A 21,596-nucleotide genomic window follows, 5' to 3' on the forward strand; every position below is an offset into this window, starting at 1 on the left:
AAGACGAACACTTTAATTTGTAGAGTTAGCGTAGTGACTGTTATCACGGCCCACCACTGATATATATGTGTGTGTGTGTGTGTGTGTGTGTGTGTGTGTGTGTGTGTGTGTGTGTGTGTGTGTGTGTGTGTGTGTGTGTGTGTGTGTGTGTGTGTACAAAAGAGGACTTTCTACAAGCTAAAAGCATGAAAGACAGAATGTCATGATTGTTTTATGTTTTTGGGGAGAGAAAGCCACATTTTCAAACCAAACAATGATGTTTTGGGACACAAGTTCACTTTTTCAGAGTCTGATGGTTATCAACTCGTAAGGTTAATAACCAAACATCTGATCCAGTTCCAGAGTTAGCAGAGGAGCTCACGTTTGAGCTAAGGCCCAAGAAACCACACAATGTGTTGGTCTGCTCCTTTAAAATGGATACATAATGTTGGATTGACTACACTAACATTCTTTTGTCCCTTACATGAAGGGCTTTGCATTGCATATTGTTAACTTGTAACATCCAAGGGATGCAGAGCAGAGAGGAAAATGATGAGTAGCACAGAGCAATTGAAAAGAAAGGGAACCAAGTTCCTGCTGAAGTCTCATGTGATCAAACCTTAAGTAACACCCGTGCAGTGCTGTCATTAACTGTGTACTTTCTTACGTTGATCTCTAAACAACACAAGACGGGAACGGTAAAGGAAGAAAATAGAGGGCCTTTCAATAGCCAATACCTTGGTCCATGCTTACCTGTGGCAGGTGGAGCTGTAGTCCTTCGCTGGGTATCGGCTGACTGGATGGAGCCTGATCCAGCTGCATGTTAAACAGAGCAGACAGGGCAGCCTGGGCGGCCCGGGCCTTGGCCAGCTTCTTGTTCCGCCCAGAACCCTGGAAGTTCTGAGCGTCTGCCGACACGGACATCACAAAGTTCTTGGCGTGGCTCTCCCCGCTCTCGGACACAAAGTCATACTTGAGGCCTGGCCGTAACTCATTGAGGATCATGACTGGATTCTTGCCGCTTGTAGGGGAGCTGAAGGGGGAGGGGACTGGAGGTAAGGGGGGCTGGACCAGGTTTGGGAGAAGGGAGGGTAGCAACGGGTACTCTAATCCCAGTGAGCTGAAGGAACCATTACTGTTGGGTGCAAGGTAAAACGGGTCGTCTGCAGGAGTGGACGTCTCAAAGGCATTAAAGAGCATGTCTGGGAAGTCCGCCTGGTCCGAGGTGAAGTCCGTGTGAACAGACAGAGTCCGGCCCATGGCCATGTGGGCTTCAGACGCATTGGGGAACTGGACGAAGGAGCGCAGGGCCTTCTCCGCTGCGTTCAGCTTGGCCTTCTTCTTGGTAGGACCAGAACCTTCGAAGAGCTGCCCGTTGACTTCCACAGTCATCACAAAGACCGGTGCATGGACGGGCCCGGTCTGAGACAGCAGTTTGTACTGCAGCCCTGGCTTGATCTCGTTCAACTGCATCAGCGCATTCTTGGGCAGAATGGGCCCGGGGACTTTCTTACGCTTCTTGGGCCTGTACTTGGAATGTGCATGCCCATTATTCCCCTCCTCTAAGGGACGCTTCCTCCCACCCCCAGCACTCCCATTGGGGAGTTGAGCAGCCTCAGCTGCAACCCCCTCTTTGGAGAAGAAGTTGTCCAAGTTCCGATTTTCCTTAACATCTGTGCTGCATGAACCTGCGGTGCCCAGAAAGAGTAACTTACAATGCCTTCGTTGCAGGATCTTGTAAATGTAAAATTTAGAGATTCCTTTACCTCTCTTTGCAACTGAACAAGTGATGTGTGTTCCTTAATAAATACTTGTGTGCTGACAAGTAGGTACACATGTATACCAAGCACATTCATTAATTTATGACAAAAACATGTTACACACAATTAGCACTAATCTGTTTACAACATTTTGATTAAATTAAGTTTGAGCAATGCAAACTGTCTCCATGTAATACTCCTCTGACCAAACTATCATCTTAATTACAATGAGAAGCATAACATTCATTTAAACTATTCTATTAAATGTATTTTTTAAAGTCTTTCTGAGGACCATGTTTGTGTTTTTGGGAACACATATCACCAGACCCTGTTAACAAAGCTGATGGAACTTTATGTAAATTTTCATTTATAACATCCTCCAGCAAAAGCTCGATAGGTTACTCCTTTCGGTGCTCAGGACAGAAAACAATCCCATCAATAGCAGGTTTAGAGGAGTTGTGGGGAAAGACGAGGGTGCAAAAAAAGGTGTCAACTTGTACTGAGCCTGAAGAAAAATACCAGAGAAATGTTATGAACTTTTAGCGTTTGATTGATTAAACATGTCCACTTCAGAAAGCAGCAGCTATTGTGCAATAAAACACATTTGGCTAAAAGTACAACATAGTACCTTGTATGTGCATGCAAAACCTACAGTGTGTCATTTGACGGAATTATGTTCCAACTATAGGGATAGGTTTTAATAACTGGATCCATTTTGGATCTGGTTCCAAGACCCAACAACTTCTTACTGAATATCACATTCACAGACTCTTTGAGTCTCCTTTACCTCTTTCTGATTGCCTGAACTCCAACATTACAAAGTTCAGACACACTTTACCAAAGTCAACCAAACTACTGGGAAATGCAATATTTGGGAAAACAACAAGTCCCTGTTGAAATATGTATCTTGTGTCCATCACGTTGAAGTGCAAGCTCTTAGCATTTTGGATCATCAAGTACTCGTCCAGCCTACTGCTGCTGTTACAGCGTGTTCTGTGGTCTGGCATCTGGACCAGTGCAACATCCATTTGAACCTTAGGTCACGTTAGAGAAATTAAAACCCCCAAAACCAACTACCTGAAAAGATTCGATAAGGGCTGAAAGATAAATTCGGAAGTGTAATAGAATGCAAAAAAATCCCATTCCTATCCATTGTCGTCATAAGCCAAGTTTAGCTTTATGTAAATTAATAAATAATGTTTCAACATCCTCCTGATTTAGAGTAACGAGCAGGACAGAGTTGTGCTCGGCGTTCATTCAGTCACCGCCAGCCAATTGGAGGCAAAGTCAATAACCAGCATGAGGAAGGGAACTGAAGTCAAACATGAGGAGCACAATAGCAGACGATGCGCTGCGCAGCACGAGGGGAGATGATTATAGGTCTGTTGGGGAAGAGGGAGCATATTGTTACATATTGTTATTGCTCCTCACTGAAACAGCCAAGCTGAGGCTCAGTGAGCAGCAACAGAATGTCTCTTCATGAGATGGAGACGTGGACCTATTGGCCAAGGTCTGCCTGTCTGTGGCATGTCTCTGACATGTCTATGGCATGTCAATGTCATGTCTATGACATGTCAATGGCATGTCTATGGCATGTCTATGGCATGCCAATGACATGTCTATGACATGTCAATGTCATGTCTATGGCATGTCTCTGACATGTCTATGGCATGTCAATGTCATGTCTATGGCATGTCTCTGACATGTCTAAGGCATACCAATGGCATGTCAATGACATGTCTATGACATGTCAATGACATGTCTATGACATGTCAATGTCATGTCTATGGCATGTCTCTGACATGTCTATGGCATGTCAATGTCATGTCTATGGCATGTCTCTGACATGTCTTGGCATGTCAATGTCATGTCTCTGACATGTCTATGGCATGCCAATGACATGTTTATGGCATGTCAATGTTATGTCAATGACATGTCAATGGCATGTCTATGGCATGTCTCTGTCATGTCTTTGACATGTCAATGTCATGTCTATGGCATGTCTATGACATGTCTATGACATGTCTATGGCATGTCTATGGCATGTCTATGGCATGTCTATGGCATGTCTATGGCATGTTATGGCATGTCTATGGCATGTCTGGTTGTAATGCCAGTGCCATCTGCTACATTTGATTCATATTCTGGCCGTCTGTTTAAATTTGAACAAACAACCCTCAAATAACCTTGAACACTTTCATCATCCGTCCGCCACCAACTCTCTCTACACTGGCGGACATAATCCACATGTTCTCCCGCCTGGCTTCACTTTGGCTTACACAGAACAGGGGCAGGATTAGGGCTGTGTGAACACAAATAAAGAAGAGTTTAAAGAGCCCGTCGGCTCCGGGGCAAAGCATCAGCCGCCCAATCACAACGATGGAATTGTCTATTGGTTCAGGTTCCAGCGCACACTCCTTTCAGCATTCCCTGACACACAGCCAGATTCACTCGCTCTTGAAAATGGAATGTCACCTCAGCTCGGTGCTTGATCCTATCATCTTTGTAAATAAATAGCCAACTTATCAAACCACCTTTCCCAGGAATCAGCGGTCAGAAGCAACAAGCGGCACATGACGGGTGTCAGAGGAGAGCGAAGCTTTGTGTCAACTTGTTGTGCTTGCTGCATATTTACGTCTTTTAGAATCTTTTCAGGAAAATCCAATTGAAGCTTATCATGCAGGTCAGGTGTTCCAGGGCTAAAATAGACCTACGTTTCAATCCCAGAGGTGTCTCTCAGAGGGCTTTGGGAGCTTTTTTGTTAAGAGTATGGGGACAAGCTTAGAATTTGCCATCAAAATGGACTGAAATCTCACAGTAGATACACCCTGACCCTGGGATTAAGCTCTGATCCGGTCTCTGAGCCGCCAAAAAGGATCCGGCGGTACATTTTCAAGGACAGTCCGCCAGTAATACAATGCACCACAGATATTTAGGCCCAGGATTCTGTATTTTCTAAACCTGTATGCATGTCTAATACACTCAACACAAGAATAAACGTAATTATTTTTTTCACTTGGAGCTGAAAAGATTTTGGTCAATGCTTTTGGTTTAGAGCTGATATGGATGTCTGGTTAGACCTGAAGTGGTTGACTCACTCATGCTTTTGTCTGGGCCCCCCTCTGTGGCGAGCAGCCTCTGGTGTTGTCGAGGTGGCCGGTCTCCCACTCGGCCTGCAGGGAACACACGAAGCAGAAAACAGGTCGGCCATGTGGATTCACTGGGAGACTGAATCTTACCGCAGTAACACAAACATTAGTGTAAACCTTTGTTGAATTAAATAACGGAAGCCAAAATATTGAGAAAATGCTAAGAACTTAATTATATTCAGCTTCTATCCTTTGTTTCCCATTTCTATCTCATCCTCCATCAGCATTCAACTGTTCTTTAATTTTAGCACTTCATAATGTAGAAAAGTGGTAAACTTTTTAAAACTATTTGTTTTCCATGAGCACACAGCAGCAGACAAACAGGACCGAACAGAGTTCCTGGTGGAAGCATGAGCAGTCAGCAGACAGCACCGGAGGAGCCTTTTGAGACGGATCATATGAATAACACTCGTATCCAAACAGCGTTTTATGATTCCATAAAACACGCTGAACATTTGAAAAGGAAAGCTTTGTATTGTATTTCACAAAGTTCAGGAGATAAGAGAAGACATGAAACAGTCGTCAGTCAAGCGGATGAGCGGGCTCTAAGGGAAGGAAAATGAGATGTTGGTCACATGACGCTCGTACGTCTCATTCCGCTTCTTCAGTTTTCTTTTTTATCAACATTTTTCTGATTGTTTGTTTTGTTTACTCCTTTGTCTTTATTTTTTATTTTTGTTCAGTCTGTCTCTATGTAAAGCGTCTTTGAGCATTTTGAAAAGCGCTATATCAAACTAAAGTATTATTATTATTATTATTATTATTATTATTATTATTACATGCAGACAGATAATAAATGGTGGTTTTGGTTAGTTTGACAATGTGTTTGACAAGTTTCAGTATTAGTTTGACACGTCCGTCCTCTACAACCTCCTCCCTAAACGGACATGGACCGTGAACAGAGGGGGCGCTATTCAGGGTAAATGTAGACTTCAGGGTCCATGTAGACTTCAGGGTCCATGTAGACTAAGGGTCCATGTAGACTTCAGGTCCATGTAGACTTCAGGGTCCATGTAGACTTCAGGTCCATGTAGACTTCAGGTCCATGTAGACTTCAGGGTCCATGTAGACTTCAGGTCCATGTAGACTTCAGGGTCCATGTAGACTTCAGGTCCATGTAGACTTCAGGTCCATGTAGACTTCAGGGTCCATGTAGACTTCAGGTCCATGTAGACTTCAGGGTCCATGTAGACTTCAGGTCCATGTAGACTTCAGGGTCCATGTAGACTTCAGGTCCATGTAGACTTTAGGGTAAATGTAGACTTCAGGTCCATGTAGACTTCAGGGTCCATGTAGACTCACAAGGACATTAGGGCGTCACGGAGACACTGATGTCTCGTAAAATGCAGTCGTGTGTTTGATGAAGTGTTCGCTGATTAAAGATAAGAATGTGAGGTCATGTGACTACTGATGTCATCAACCTCGTCAGCTGTTCCATGAGGTCTATTAGCCTCCACACACAACACAATGAATCATCTTGAAATGTTAGGGGCTTCATTAGAAGACTAAGACAGCATTGCTCTCTGAAAACATTGTCTGACTCCTGATGGACAGTTTAACAAAACAGGATATTAAACATATTCTTATTCATAGTAAGAACCTGGCACTTTTAATTCCCACAATGCACCTTGAATGTTTCCAATAAATGTATCTGTCATCAGCTTTATCACTATAGCTTGTGAATTTAGCCACTTCCTTTAGATTAACCTGATGCAAAGACACAGGATGTAATGATGGGACACTTCCTGTCTGGATGATAAAAGACACAAAGTAGATCGATCACTCAGCGAGCCACTAAAGTGTAGAAGTCTCTACAAAGCGTTTAGGCATTTTATAACAAATCTGTCGTTGACATTTGCCGGTTTGAATAATCCAAACCGGTTCCCCCAACACCTCCCCGCTCACATGTCACAACTCATCACCCAGCTCATCCCCCCTTCAGATAGCCCTGTTCTCCGCCTCGCCCTGAGCTCCTCCTGTCAGACAGAGGTTGTCGTCTCTCAGGCTGATAAGACACGCTGAGCTGCCGTTATTTCCTTCGGTCTAATCAGGAAACTGTCGCTCAGCGTGCCTTCGCTGGACACGAGTAAACAAACGGAGGCCGGCAGGAATCACGCAATAATCACCGTTGATTTCCAGAGATGGTGGAGGCGGAGTTTCACTCCTGTGATCAGAGCCCGCAGAGACACTGCTGGATGTCGTGTTTAGACCAACCCCGGCTTCTCTTCTTGGATAGCCATGGACAAGAAGAAAACTCAAACTTCACTAGAGCATGAACTCAGGCTCGGTTCCATACTCGCTACACACGGGAAGGAACAGCAGCACATGCCAAAGAAGCAAATTCATTCATGATTCCATAACCAAAAGTGTTTTCCAGTCAACTCTCTAAATCTAAACTCCTCGTCACTGACCGTTATAAAATGACACTGTGTTACGGTATCTCTGCAAATTTTGACTTTGATTAACTCAAGTTAAATATTTTAAGTAATTAATTTAGTGCAGATTTCATGAACCGTAGGTTTAGGTTCACTGAGAGCAAAAAAGCCTTAACTCAGTGGTTCTCAAGCTGTGGGGCGCGACCCTCTGGTGGGGCGCGGAGGTATTACAGGTGGGGCGCGGGAAGGAGATGCAGCTTAAAAAATAAAAAAAATTAAGAATCCTTTATTAATCCCAGAGTGGGGGAATTATTCTCTGCACGTCACCATCATTAGTAATGAAGCAGCTTTGTGCTGCTGTGAAGCTTTGGGGCTTCAGTGCCTTGCTCAAGGACACTTCAACATGAAACTATGGGGAGAAAACAGGGATCCAACCGGCTTCCTTGCTCATCTTTTTGTCAATTATTTTTGCACATATATAACTTCATTTGCATTGTTTGAACAAAGTGATTGCACATTGTGGCAGTGGGGTGGGGTTGTGCTCAGCTGCAGGGACGCAGGGGACGGAGCGAGGGACTGGTTCAGGCAACAGGTGCGAGGTATGAGAGGTAATCAGCCTCAGCTGCGCCTCATCTGTGGCCGTGTCTACTACCAAAACACTGACAAAACCAGCAGGATTCAGTGCACTCAAAGTACCCGGATGACGCACTGCAAACGGTCCAAAAATGTAGTGTAAAGCGATGGACACTACTCGCACTGAACGGGCGCCATCTTGGCTACATAGCGGAAGAGGAGGAGCCATTTCGCCAGCTTTTTATTAACTTATTTATATCCTCCTGCTGCGATTGTGGAGGTGTCGCAGTTTCCACATGGGTTGGAGAGAGAGGAACACAAGAGACAAGAAGAGGGTAAGAAGTGCGTTCATCTTGTCAGTTTTAGTTTCGCGGGTATCGCGAGCAGATTTGCGTCCGTCACTTCCGCCAGTTGGTTAACGTAAGTGTTCCATTTGATACAGCGCTGACCAGCAACACAGTGCACTACAGATGTTAGTGCACTGTGTTATAGTGCACTGTATTGCAATGTACTTCGTAAAGTGTTCGGTCGTAGACACGGCCTGTGTCTTGTGTCTCTCCGCATTATAAGCAGTAGTAGCGGCTGTGGGACGGAGAGCGGGACGCAGCGTCGACACGCCAGGAAACGGCCGAGACGTTGAGAGCTCTCGGAGACAGTGAGTGCCCTCAGAGGGAGCGCACCAAAATAAAGGACATTATAATCACGCTGGTACTGTGTCGCCCTCTTTTGTGCCTGTCAGGACTCACAACGTAACGCAGACACATTACACACATGTTATTAGTTTTTGTCAGATGGAGCAATCTGGTTTACTTGAAAGGGATTTACATTTTATTTAATCTATTAATTAAAAAAGCACGGATGGAGGAGTCTCAGAAAGTTGGACCATTTTGTTCTGATGTTGTTTTTCTTCCTCCAGACTGGTGACAGAAAAAGTTTGAGAACCACTGGCCTAACTTTTTTGCTGGACCTTGAACGCCTCTGGTTCCACAACAGAGGGGCTCTGCTCGAGGAGAAGCACCAATACATACCAAGCACGCAATCGTTTAATCCATAAGTAAGTTTGGACTTTTATGTCTGTAAAAGATCTGATCGACTCCCATTCTTTTCTCTACGTCACCAGTTATGGTTTATGAATCCAAACTGAGATTATTGTTTCCTGAGGCTTGCAGGCAGGAGAAGAATGGAGAGGTTGCAGCAGGTAAAGCAAGAGGCAGAAGGCTTCGGCAGAAGAGCCAGTCCACAGGGAACTAAATCCATGAGCACACAAATACACTTATTGAGCCTTTATGTCTGCAATAATTATGTCAGAGTTGAGATTAATCCATGCCATACTGAGATGCTCCGTTTGTTTTTGTACTCGTGGGAAAAATACATTTCGAGGAAAGTTTGGTTCAGAATGTTTTTCTTTATTCATCTACAAGAGAGAAGACCACAATTAGACTCAAAGAAATGCTAATCGTCTTTCTCTGGAAGAAGAACAGAGCCAACGGACTGACGGGAGAGGCTTCACTCGTGTGTTGCATCGCTGCTGCGTGGGAGATACGGCCTCCTGCCCCGCTGCCACTCAGCTGTGAGGCTCCAACACCAGGCATGACAATGTTATCAGCGTCTGGGCTCCATTGTGTGAGGCGGGGGGACGAGAACAGGGCTCAGGCTTCTCAAGATAATGGAGGAAGAAAATGAACTCAGAGGAAGTGAAATGTCAACAAATGTAGTTATCAGCCAGACTCGTCACGGAACCTTTTGAGCGTTTGAATTTTGTATTACGCTGCGTGTAAAACCTTGTTTACCTCATTACTGCCTGTCTGAAGCACACACGAGGTGGCCTGTTCACTTCACAGCGGACGGATCTGATCCGGCCTCACACACTGCTGTTTCAAATGAACAGAAGGAAAACAGAATCATTCAGACACCAATTGTGTTATTTACATTTTTGAAATGATGTTGGCCTTGAAGGAAGAAGAATTAAACGATTAAAATGTCTCTTTAGCGTTTGTACGTAAGGGAGCGTGCAGCTGAACTGTGTGGACTGAGTCTCTCTGATTGAAGAGGTTCAAACTGTGATGACTTCAGATGATCCGAGATTAACCTTCGAGTGCTGTTGAGACGTCTTCGTCTACGTCTTTCTTTTACCTATAGCGATGGATGTCTTCTTATTCAACTGTTCCTTCATAAGCAGTCTGTGTGGAGAGCAGAAGAGGCCGGGCAATTCAGGGAACGCTATCTTGGAACCCATCGACTATCAGAGATCGTCCTCTCGTCTTCTGATTGTACCCAAACAAGCTTTGGTGGCAGGATATTCACAACCGTTCAATGGCAGTGTGTATGGGTACATGTTGAGCAGCGACACAAAGCACCATTAACAAATTGGAAAGACAATGAGAGTGTGGAGGATACACAGCCGGAGGAATGGAAGGAGGCGTGTATATTAAAGGAATCCGTGGTCTCCCGGCCGTGTCGCATGGAGAATAAGTTTATCAGACAAGCAGGACAAAATAAATCAAACTTTATTTACCCTGCCTACCGCCACGCTCCGCCACACCGCCACCTCGGATCATGCATCACAGCACACTAACCACAACATTACACCGAGGGAAGGCCGAGGCGGTGTGCATTTAAACAAGGTTAGGAACAGGAGAAAATACAGAATGATATAGAATAAAGTTAAATCATTCACCCTTTCATGTTACTGGAAGTCAAAACCCAGCGAGGAGCAAACATAGATGTGGTGAAAATACATGTATTTATCATCCTATAAGGCTCATGGGAGGCTGCAGCCTGTCCCGAGTGCACAGCGGCCTCAGGGCCACCTCTATCGGACATTGTTTCATACAGATACCAGTGTCCTTAATACCTCCAGGAAAGCATTACATGCCGGCTGGCTTATCAGAAGGATGAAAAGTAATAATGCTGTATTCTATGAGTCTTTGGTTCCTGACAACAACTATGTAATTTGGTGTTTATTATAGTAGAAATAGAGCGAGCGTTCAATCATACACTTACATCTAATCAATCCAATTGATTGCTACAGAGACCCTGCTATAGAGTTTACTCAGCAGGTCAGATGAACATGACGAAATGTGAAGAGAAACATTTGGATGAACTTTACGCGTATGAAAAGGAGTACGATCCCGAAGAATTTGGTTAAATTGAGCTTATCTTTGGGTCAAATTCCTATTTCCCACTTGTGGACCTCAGGTTCTGACGAGGGAAGAGAAGCCAACGCTGAAGTCTGGAAGCTGCATTCTGCCTCCTGGCCTGCAGGGGGCGACTCCTCTGGTTGCAAAGCTAAGTCTGATTTATTGGAAGTGTAAGAAAATGGTCCCACTTCAAAAAATGAAATAGACCATAATGCAGCGTGTGCTAAAGGGGCTAATTCTTTCCCCCTCAGGTCTTGCTATTGTTAGCGCTGTTAGCACTGTTAGCACTGTTAGCGCTGTTAGCCGTGAGGCTGTTAAAATGTTGAGAGGAGATAGATAATATTTCACTTTCTATTTCAGGCATCGGAGCAATTTCACCTTGTGTTTCCCTCAAAGATAAAATAAAACAAACAAAATGAATTATGGCTCCGACAATATATTATATTAGAAGTAAATTTCAGGGTTTACCTAAATAAATTTGTAGCTGCCCAACTCACAGCTGGTAAAGAAATGCATCTGAAAAGTGACATCGTCTTCAGTAAAGGATCCACTGTGAGTAGACAGGAAGCCAACTGCTCCCATTAGCCGGCTCGTGGCTCGGCCTTCTGGCACGGCGTTGTGGCTCACTGCTGCGGGGAACATTATTAATAATAATCTCTACATGTAGACAAGTCAGAAACACCAGCGCGGGGTGTCGGCCTCTCGTGCAGCAAACCCATCAACAAGAACACAGCGTTTGGACACCAGCCGTCAGCAGTAACTAGCGACTGAGCCGACAGAGATAAATGGATTTGGGAGCCATTTTCTGGCGCTTGAGGCGAGTTACCATCATAGCCCGAGAGGGAGAACGACTGCAAACAGCTGTCAGAGAAGTCCTTTAGTGGTCTAATGCAGATGGATCGACCCGGAGGAGATGCAGACAGCCGGGAGGGGAAGTGGTGGCCTCACACATGTGATGCACACAAAAATACTTTTTCTTGAACAATGCCGGCAGCACAATGCTTCCCTCCCACACAAACTCCATTTTCTCGCCATGAAATGACATTTTAAGACGTGCAGAAATTGGACCCTGACGGGCCGGAGTGTGACGTATTGAGAGGCCAGGGACAGGTGGAGGGGAGCGAGGAGACGCTGGAGGTTTGGCTGCATCATACAGTCACATGAGGCGCAGTACGTTGTCGGTGTCTAAAGTTATTGTGTTATTGTGGTTAAAGACACCGGACGTTACTGCCATGCATCCTATTCTACCAACGAGTAAATGTACCTCAACTCAGGTGACATTTTGACTTTGAACAAGGCGATCAGGAAGACGTTTCAGTGAATCTGCTCGATGCGACGAGATCCCGCCTGACCTTTGCAGCTCGGCGGGGCCAAACAGAACGCTGATTAACCTGAACCGTCTCTTCCAAACGTACTTCCCTTTTCACAGGCGACCGCAGCGCGATGGAGATGTGACATTTGCAGCCGGTTACAAGGAAATCATCACCAAATCTACCTAATGCGACTGCAAACCCATCGCATTCAATCACACAAGATGTGGCCGGAGGGCGGGGAGTGTGTGTGTGTGTGTGTGTGTGTGTGTGTGTGTGGGGGGGGGGGGGCGGTACACCCTCATACCGTCTCTGAACAGAAACAGAAGGCAGGCAGCGATAGACCACAACATAAAAGGGAAAACTGTTTGGGAGAGGAGGCCGAGGTTTGTTTGCTTTTTACTTTTATTTCAGTCCCTTAAATAAAATCCCTTTCGTTGTGTAATGAAGCCTCGAGTGTCAGAGGAATGGAGTGACCTCCCTCTCCCTCGCGGGGTGGATCCTCTCAGCAGAGTCCATAACTCCAGCAGTAGTTCTCAGAGCGTGGGGATGTGACGTCACAGTCAACCAATCAGCTGTCAGAGCAGCAAAGGTGTCCATTCCCACGGACGCGTCCCGAGCAGCCGCCAGCTTCAACGTGAAGTTGAATCAAATGAGTCCCATTGTCGTTATCGCAGTAACAACCTCATGCAGCAGCAGGACGTCCACGTCTTCACGTCTGCTCTCTCTCTGAGCTGCAGGACAGAAATCCCTCTCCGCGTCGCAGGACGCTGGCGGGCTGCAGCCATCGCCCTCGCATTTTCACAGGGACTCTGTGAAATCTTTATGACGGCTTTAATTTGCCGCGTGGCCCAGCCAGTAGCCGGAGGGGCCGGGTCAATGCGGCATCAATTCCACACGCTAATGCGACTCACTTAACCAACAGGGCTTCATGCCCCCCCAGACACGTTGCTGCTGCTGACAGCAAACTATTCAGGCCGCCGTGGCGCCTCTCCACTGGTGGCCGAGGAGAAGTGGCAGCCTTCCTGAAGGTAAAGCAATTAAGAGGATTATCTCCCTCCATACGGGGGGCGGGGCAGAGGGCTCGGTGGCGCATTGGACGTGAGGCCTCAGGCCCAACAACCACAGGAGTGCTCCAGGAAATAAAGCTTACGAGTTGAGTTCAAGGTCACGCCAGCAATACTTCTCTCACAGCTCTCAGTGTGATGAATGAGTCTGAATACAGATATTCAAATGATTAGCGCTAAGTGACAGTTTGACAGCATCATTGCGTCACATGTTGGGAACTCACTGGCATGTATTTATTTCTAGACTTCCTCATCAGAGGCCTCGTTGGGCTTCTGCAGGTCTGTACCACGATGACAGAAAATATGACTTTCACACGCATCAAGGACATCTGAGCGCAGACCAAACCCAGATCCTGATGCTTCTCTAAACACGACCTCTCGCTGTTCTTTTAAAACAGTTTTTCATCACCTTTGTTCCCCCTTCTCTTTCCCTCTGTCGGCCTGAACATGGAGTTTAACAAGACCCCTGAGGGCCGACCGGGGCTCCTTTGTGGACACACAAAGCTTTTCATGCCTGAATTATCAGATATGCAGCAGGTAAACCCTCCTGTACTCCAGACCGTCGCTGCTCTGCTGTGAGAGAGCCGTCAGTTTGACTGCAGCTGTGAGTGTTGACATGTTGCAGTGAGACATTTGGCTGTGAGCCTCAGGATTCCCTGCTCTCTATTTTGTACAAGTTTGCCAGTCTACACACACACACACACACACACACACACACACACACACACACACACACACACACACACACACACACACACAGTTCCCCTGGCACACGCTCACACTCTCATGTTCATTTAACCCCGTCACCGGGAGCTCGGGTCTCCTGCTGCTGAACGTTTCTCGCTGCTTGTGAAAGCTCTGCATGGTGGCCAACTGGGACGTCCTGCTGGGAACCAGCAGAGCAGGAACGTTCTCCCATCAGAGAACACCTGCTCACAGAGCTCATTTTACTGCTTAGTACCTGCTCAATTGGGACGTTTCGGTGTTTATTGAAATTCCTGACCTTCCGGTCCCAAAGTCAGCCTCTGACCAGCTGATCCGCGGGGACAGGCTTTGATATCGCTTGAGCTTAGTTTTGACTTTTACGTCTTTCATAAGGTCTCTAAAGGGCGGCATGAGAGACTCCAGGCTCCCGCAGCACCCGCTGACCCTCCTCCACCTCCTCCACCTCATTCTCTCTGCATCACTGGCCTCGCCGCTCACAACAGATGGCTATCACTGTTCTCTTCACCCCAGTCAAGGCCGGGTCCTCCGCTATCTCCAGAGTGAGATGGAGGGAGGAGGGGGGGGGGGGGGGCTCAGTGCTGATGTTGAATTTCACACCCCACGGCATCAGGATTAGCGAGGCCAGGAGCTGACGGACCGGCAGGTGGAGGCGGCAGGTTGCTGCTGTCTCCCGAGGCCTCAGAGGTCTCTGATGTTTCCCAGTTGCCGCCGTGCTCTCAGCCTCAGGAGCCTGGTCTGGTCGGTATTGTGTCATGTGACAGGAAGACAGCCGTGGACACGTGAGAGAGACTTAGAGAGATGAGTTGTGTTGTCTTGTTGAGACACAGAGCAGAGAGTCGAGCTGGAGGAGAGGACATGGCTGAGGATTCAGACCATGAGTGAGGCTTCACTCAACACACCAAACAGACAGGATGCTCTCTCTGTCCATCATATGATGTCAGACACCAGGAAGGGGCGGCTGTAGCTCAGGGGGATGAGAGGTCGTCCCGTTACCAGGAGGTAGCCGGCTCGATCCCCAGTCCCCCCACAGCTCACACATCAAGTGTCTCTGAGCACGACACTTAACCCCTCGCTGCTCCCCGGGCGCCTCACAGGGCAGCCCACTGCTCCTTCATCAAGGATGGGTCAAATGCAGAGAAGAATTTCCCCAAGGGGATTAATAAAAAAGTGTATGTATGTTTGTTGAACAACAGTGACCTGGACACGTTGCACCGACGTGATCACATGAAGCTCAAGCTTTCTACCTCAAAACACAGAAACACGAGGAAAAGAGTTCCTCCTTCAGCAGAGGATCACACTCTTCTTCAACCACTGAACAGGAAGCGTTCCTGTGACATCACGGAACCAGAAGAAGAGGAAGCTGAAGTATCTGCCGACACTTTCCTGTTCTTCACTTTGATGAGTTTTCTCCTGATTTGACGCGTGACAGGAAGGTGTAAAGGGGATGGTTTCATGAAGCGATGACATCATTGTGAACACAGGTGAGCGCTCAGCGGGCTCGCGGCCCTCGGAGAGATCCTGCGTTATCACAGCGCTGCAGGGTGGAGGCGGGGCCTGCATCATCCACGCCGCAGAGCGCCGGCTGCTCCCAGACACAGATCTGCGGCGGCGGTTTTGGGCCGACAGACACATCCCTGAGCGTCCACGCCTCACGGAGCACATCGGCTTAAAGCGCGTCTGGAATTCACTTTTGCTCCCAGTAGATTAAACTCACACTTCAGTTCATCTCACGAGGCCCGCTCAGCGGCGAGGAGCGGCGAGGAGCGGCCGCATGCAGAACACGCACGACGGCTGCATCCTGTTTGTACACATTAGTGCTGGTTACCACGCGGCCATGGCAACAGGAGGAACGCAATACTCCCGAGCGGATGAAAAGATGAAACACTGCAGTCCACCTGCTGCTTCGGCTGCTGGCGGCGAGAGCTGGAATTTGAATTAATGTGAGCATGAAGTGCACTTGTCTTGGTCACTTAGTGAAAATATTAGCAGACGTTTGCGACCATGAAGCCAGCAGACGAAGCGGGACGGTCCGGACCATGTGGACCGAGAATAAACCCACAGAGACGCTCAGCCGCCAGGAAGGAAACGCTTCTGCAAAGAGCGCTTCACCAGGAATCACTCACCGACCAGAGCTACAGAAGATGAACTGTGAGGAGCCAGGAGGCTTAACTAACTGTAAGAAATATGCTGCCTGGCTAATATTATATATATATATATAAACAATAGTGGAGGAGATATTCATCTACTTTATTTAGGTAATGGTACTTTAAAGTAGAAAATGAAATATTAAAGTATAGTGCTCTTGCAGGAAAGTGTCCTCTTTACTCATATTACTCATATATTCCTTCTCAGAAGAACGTTACTGTTGAAGAACTATTGAATGATGATTATTGTTATTATGGATCTGCTGCTTTCTTTCCTCTTTTGTGAATCAGAAACCATGAAATGTTTCTATAGTTTCAGTCATTTTATAAGTTATTGGGTAGTTTGAATTACAACAAATTATGTTTTAAAACAAACCATTTATATATTAATTAGTAATTGAAGCTCTCAAATGAAAGTCTAAAAGTCAAACATCCTGCCTGGTCAGACCGTCAGCCTGCAGCCATATGAACCAGTCAACGTGGAGATATTTGACTTTAATAATTCGTATTATATCCTTCAGTCCTGCAGAGCAATAACAGATGTTTCTTTCTCTTCACGTTGATCCGTCTGTTTGAAAACACAGAAGTTTCCCTTCAAACTAACGTTTCAGTGGCTTTTCAATCCTAAAAACTGGAAGATAATTGTTTTGAAGATATTTCAAGAAGATGTCAGTGGAGGGCCACACAGTATTCTAGCTATTAATTATTATTATTAGGAGCGTTTCTCTGATTGATGAGCTGCTCCATCCTGATCCATTTCCATTCCCTGCTGCATGTGACGATCAATAATGAAGTTGGAGAACTTATTGTCTCAGAAATAATTGCGACAAACGGTCCTGTCATTTTAAGAAGGTTCATGGCCCTGATATAATAAAACATAATCATAATGCAGCCACCCTGTGAGGGGACGCAGCAGGTCAACATGTGTCTTCCTCAGTGGTTCTCAAACCCTCTAGTGGGGCGCGACCCTCTAGTGGGGCGCCGAGGTATTACAGGTGGGGCGCAGGGGGAGAAGCAGTTTTTAGTTGTTTTTTTTAAGAATCCTTTATTAATCCCAGAGTGGAGGATTATTCTCTGCATGTCACCATCCTCAGTAATGAAGGAGCTTTGTGCTGCTGTGAAGCTTTGGGGCTTCAGTGCCTTGCTCAAGGACACTTCAACATGAAACTATGGGGAGAAAACAGGGATCCAAGCAGCTCCCTTGGTAATCTTTTTGCCAAATATGAATTATTTTTTTGCACATGTATAACTTTATTTGCATTGTTTTAACAAAGTGATTGCACATGCTATTAGTTCTTGTCAGATGGAGCGATCTGGTTTACTTGAAAGGGATTTGCATTTCATTTAATCTATTAATTAAAAAAGCAGGGATGAGGAGTCTCAAAGTTGGAGCATTTTGTTCCATGTTGTCGGGGCGGTGGAGCTGAACACTTTGCTTCCTCCAGAGTGGAGACAGAAACAGTTTGAGAACCGCTGCTGTAGCCCGACTGTATGAATTGACTTGATCAATGTATTAAAGAGGCTTTAACTCGAACGTTAGGAGCTACTGGATGTAGTATTGAGCTCCAGGAGAACGCTCTCCAGACGCCCAACGAACAGGAAGTGAACATTATGGATGTGTCCACCTCTCAGGCGATTAATCTGCATTAATTAGGCCACGATGTCTGCAGGGTGGCGAGTATGCTGATCAATCATCACTCCTCGTTGACCAACATTATCACTTGGCCATTAGAGGCACAGGAGCAGATATCCATCACTCTGGATGTCCGTGTGCTTCACATGAGCCACAAGCTCCATGTTGAGTAAAGCCACTCCTGTATTCCCTTTAAAAAGGCTCAGTGTGACACGTGAGGACGAGTGAGCTGTGCTGCACATGGAGATGCAGACATTAATCACCTGTCATCACTGTGTTTCATAAGTTACATAACTACTTATGAGACTGTTTAACTCCACATGCTCCACCTGACTGAGCCTCCCGCCAGGAGCCCCGCGGCTCCCAGGAGCCTTCAGAGACGACCTTCAGAGACGACCTTCAGAGACGACCTTCAGAGGAGTCGACCTTCAGAGGAGTCGACCTTCAGAGGAGTTGTTTGTGGCAGGGTTCATACACCTTCTGACCAATGGATTTCCATGACTTTTATCCAAATTTTCATTACTTTAAACCAAATTTCCATGACTTTAAAACTAATTTTCATGACTTTTTACCATATTTTCATGACTTTTTACCAAATTTCCTGGACTTTTATCTAAATATTCATGACTTTTAACCAGATGTTCATGAGCAAACATTGTGTGAAATGTGTGTGTAGACAGTAAAAAGTGATAAAATGTAGTATTTAAACTAACAATGAGGATTCAAAGCATACAGTAAACCTTAAATGACTCAAATGAATGAGAGACAATAGTTTGATTAAAAGAATAAACATTTCTATAGATGCCTGTATGGATGCTGCTGATATTTTGAGCCTTTCTTTTAAGAGCAGATTCATTATTTCACACTCAGCGTGAATGAAGGTCATGAACACATGAATTTAACACATTCACAGGACTTTTACTACTTTTTGGGGATTTTATTTTTTTCTCAGACTTCTCCAGGTCTGTAAATAATCATTTTAAAGCTCCAGGACTGTTCCAGGTTTCCCATGAGCGTATGAAGCGAGCTGTGGAGACGTTCTCATGACTCATGCTGTTTGGTTGGGTCTCATAGTCTGACGGAGCAGAACGATGTGAACACCGAGCTCTGAGTGATCAAAAACATGCTTCAGCTGGAACATCAATGTGAAGGTGAAGATGCTCTCAATGTATTAACTGGGACAACTCCTCAATATGTATTTGTTAGTTATTTAAAATGATCAAATATGTAATTCATCAAGTGTTCCACGAGGCTCTGGGCTTTTAAGAGACATGACTGATGTGTATTGCATGTGGAGAACAGTGCAGTGCAGACTGAGAGAAGTCCACGTTCACTGTGAACAGATGAACGAGAGAGCTTACGCTGAAGGAGTCTGTTTCACAATAAAATGCAGACTTTAAAAGATTGGTATTGTCTCAGACGTCCAGAATCCGTCTGGAATGAAACTAAAATGAATTTACTTCATTGTCCCTTTGTTTACTCGTTGTTATTTGACTTTCTGACATAACTATGGCATCAGGAAGACAAACACTGAAACTGCATTCTTTAAACCTTTTGGTTGTGATGTTCAGACCTCCAGAACAATAAGTTTAAACATGTCATTCACCAGAAGCAGAACTTAGACCGGACACATTATCTTCGAGCTATTTCAGTAAAGTTGATTCCTTTTGAGCTGAAATACACAAAAGAGATGTGGCAGAAAGCAATGAGATGATGAATGAGACGTCTGATAGTTTCATAACATAACCAGCTGTGTAGAGAGGACGACAACAGCAGCGTCCACGATGACGACCACACAACACAAACACACACCAGCAGCCTCACCGCAGCACCTGGGCGCTCGCAGCAGGTACCTTTGCGCTCGCAGCGTTTCTTCCTCCTCCTCTTGCCCCGGCGCCGGGCCGGGCAGCGGGGGGCCGAGGGGTCCAGCAGCAGAGCCATGTCCTCTCCGGCGGCTCCTCCTGCTCAGCCGGATGCCCGGTGCACACACAGCGCCTCCACAGCGCGGGACGGAGGGCAGTGTAGCATGAAGCAGCACAGAGCTGCTGGCACGCCGGCTCCTCCTGGTAAATGGCTGTCAGATAAATGGGCTGGGTGTCTCCTCCTCCTCCCGTCTCTCTCTTCCCTCTCCTCTCTCTCCACCAGCCAGACTCTGGGCTCAGATGAACTCGGCACGCAAGCACTCTTGAAAAAATACCAAAAAGTGCCTTTTGAATATGCATCTGACACTACGGCAGACGAGTGTTTAGATGAGCGGCCAAAGTGCTAAACACGGGAGGAAAAGAGTGAATCCATTACAGGAACCACTGAGGATGAGAAAGCAGCAGCAGCCTCTTCACATGCGACCTGAACAGGTGTCTGGCTGCTCTCATGAGGAGGCTGAGCGCTCACAGTGACGCGACACTGGGACCTTTTTTTCTGTAAATTAGAAAGTGGTCATGAACAGGCCCAGCTCACCAACCACACGGACTATTTGAATAATGTAACTGATGTCGTACAGTAACGCTTGAGACTTTCTTCCCACACAAAATGAGTAAAGTATCAATTTCTTTTAAAAACCAGTGAAGCCCCGCGCCCTCAGATGCGCCCTAACTTGTTCCCTGGACCTTGAACGCGCCGCCAACAACACAAGGGTCTGAAAAATGATTGGCCCCAAAACTTGGGGAGCTCTCTCAGAGTAATGTTTGACACATCTTGCTCATACTTATACTTATTATGTTCCTGAATATTGTTGAATTGTATTAAAAACAATAAAAGGTAAGACACTGGCTGGATGACTAGAGGCCGAGGGCGATAGGTCTGGGACTCATACCAGGCTCTTATGACCAGGAGATGTGAACCTATAGCTCCCCTCAGCTCTAAAGAAATGTTCAGTCTTCTTACTTGTTTGAAACGTCAGCAGCTTTGTTTCCAGCAGATGATTTGAACAAAGAGTCTGCAGCTCAAGGCAGCAGACTCTTTGCTAAACATGTTGCATGTAATAAATATATCAAACCAGTGAGGCCAAGAGCTTCCCAAAGTCTGAGAACATCACTTCAGCTCTGGTTCGGCGCCTCCTGGTGGTGGTGCTTTTTTATATGCAGAAAATAATGACGTGATTCATATTAACTTGAACGTGTTGCGAGAGGAAACCTCACACCTGCTCTCACTTCAACTGATTCCCATAATGTTACGTTTCTGAGAGACGGGTTCAGAAATCAGAAAACACTGTGAGCTGAACATTTGTGGACGACAGGCTTTATAAAAAGTAGGATGATGGCATGCAGTTCAATGAAAGCGTGATGATGTTTCCTGGAGAGCACTGCCCCCTGGTGGGCTGCAGTCACACGACAACCACACACGAGGAGCTACGAGCAGCTCTGTTTCTCACTTCCACAGGTTTATGACCATGACAGTGATCCAAGTTGAATAAATATTAAACTTGAAGCTTCGTCTTGAAGAAGCACAACCTTCACTCAGCAGGCCTGTGGAGCCGAGGAGGAACCAGTGAGATGAACGATGGCTGCTTTCTGTCTGGTGTTGTTCTGTCTGGTACTGTTCTGTCTGGTGTTGTTCTGTCTGGTACTGTTCTGTCTGGTGTTGTTCTGTCTGGTGTTGTTCTGTCTGGTACTGTTCTGTCTGGTGTAGTTCTGTCTGGTGTTGTTCTGTCTGGTACTGTTCTGTCTGGTGTAGTTCTGTCTGGTGTTGTTCTGTCTGGTACTGTTCTGTCTGGTGTTGTTCTGTCTGGTGTTGTTCTGTCT

General features: G+C 46.1%; 1 protein-coding gene across 1 annotated transcript in view; it reads right to left on the minus strand.

Annotated features, from left to right (window-relative positions):
* The window catches only part of LOC137794003 (double-stranded RNA-specific editase 1-like), a 49,945-nt gene that overhangs the window by 6,981 nt on the left and 21,368 nt on the right, over nucleotides 1–21,596 (minus strand). The window contains exons 3-4 of the mRNA XM_068590526.1: nucleotides 4,838–4,912; nucleotides 733–1,667 (exon numbers count right to left, since the gene is read on the minus strand). Coding sequence (XP_068446627.1) covers nucleotides 733–1,667; nucleotides 4,838–4,841 — 939 coding nt within the window. The 5' untranslated portion in view covers nucleotides 4,842–4,912. The remainder of the gene's footprint in view (nucleotides 1–732; nucleotides 1,668–4,837; nucleotides 4,913–21,596) is intronic.

This window comes from Clinocottus analis, unplaced genomic scaffold (genome assembly GCF_023055335.1).
Source record: "Clinocottus analis isolate CAN_PGR_092001 unplaced genomic scaffold, fCliAna1.0.p SCAF_24, whole genome shotgun sequence".
In the NCBI taxonomy this organism is placed as follows: Eukaryota; Metazoa; Chordata; class Actinopteri; order Perciformes; family Cottidae; genus Clinocottus; species Clinocottus analis.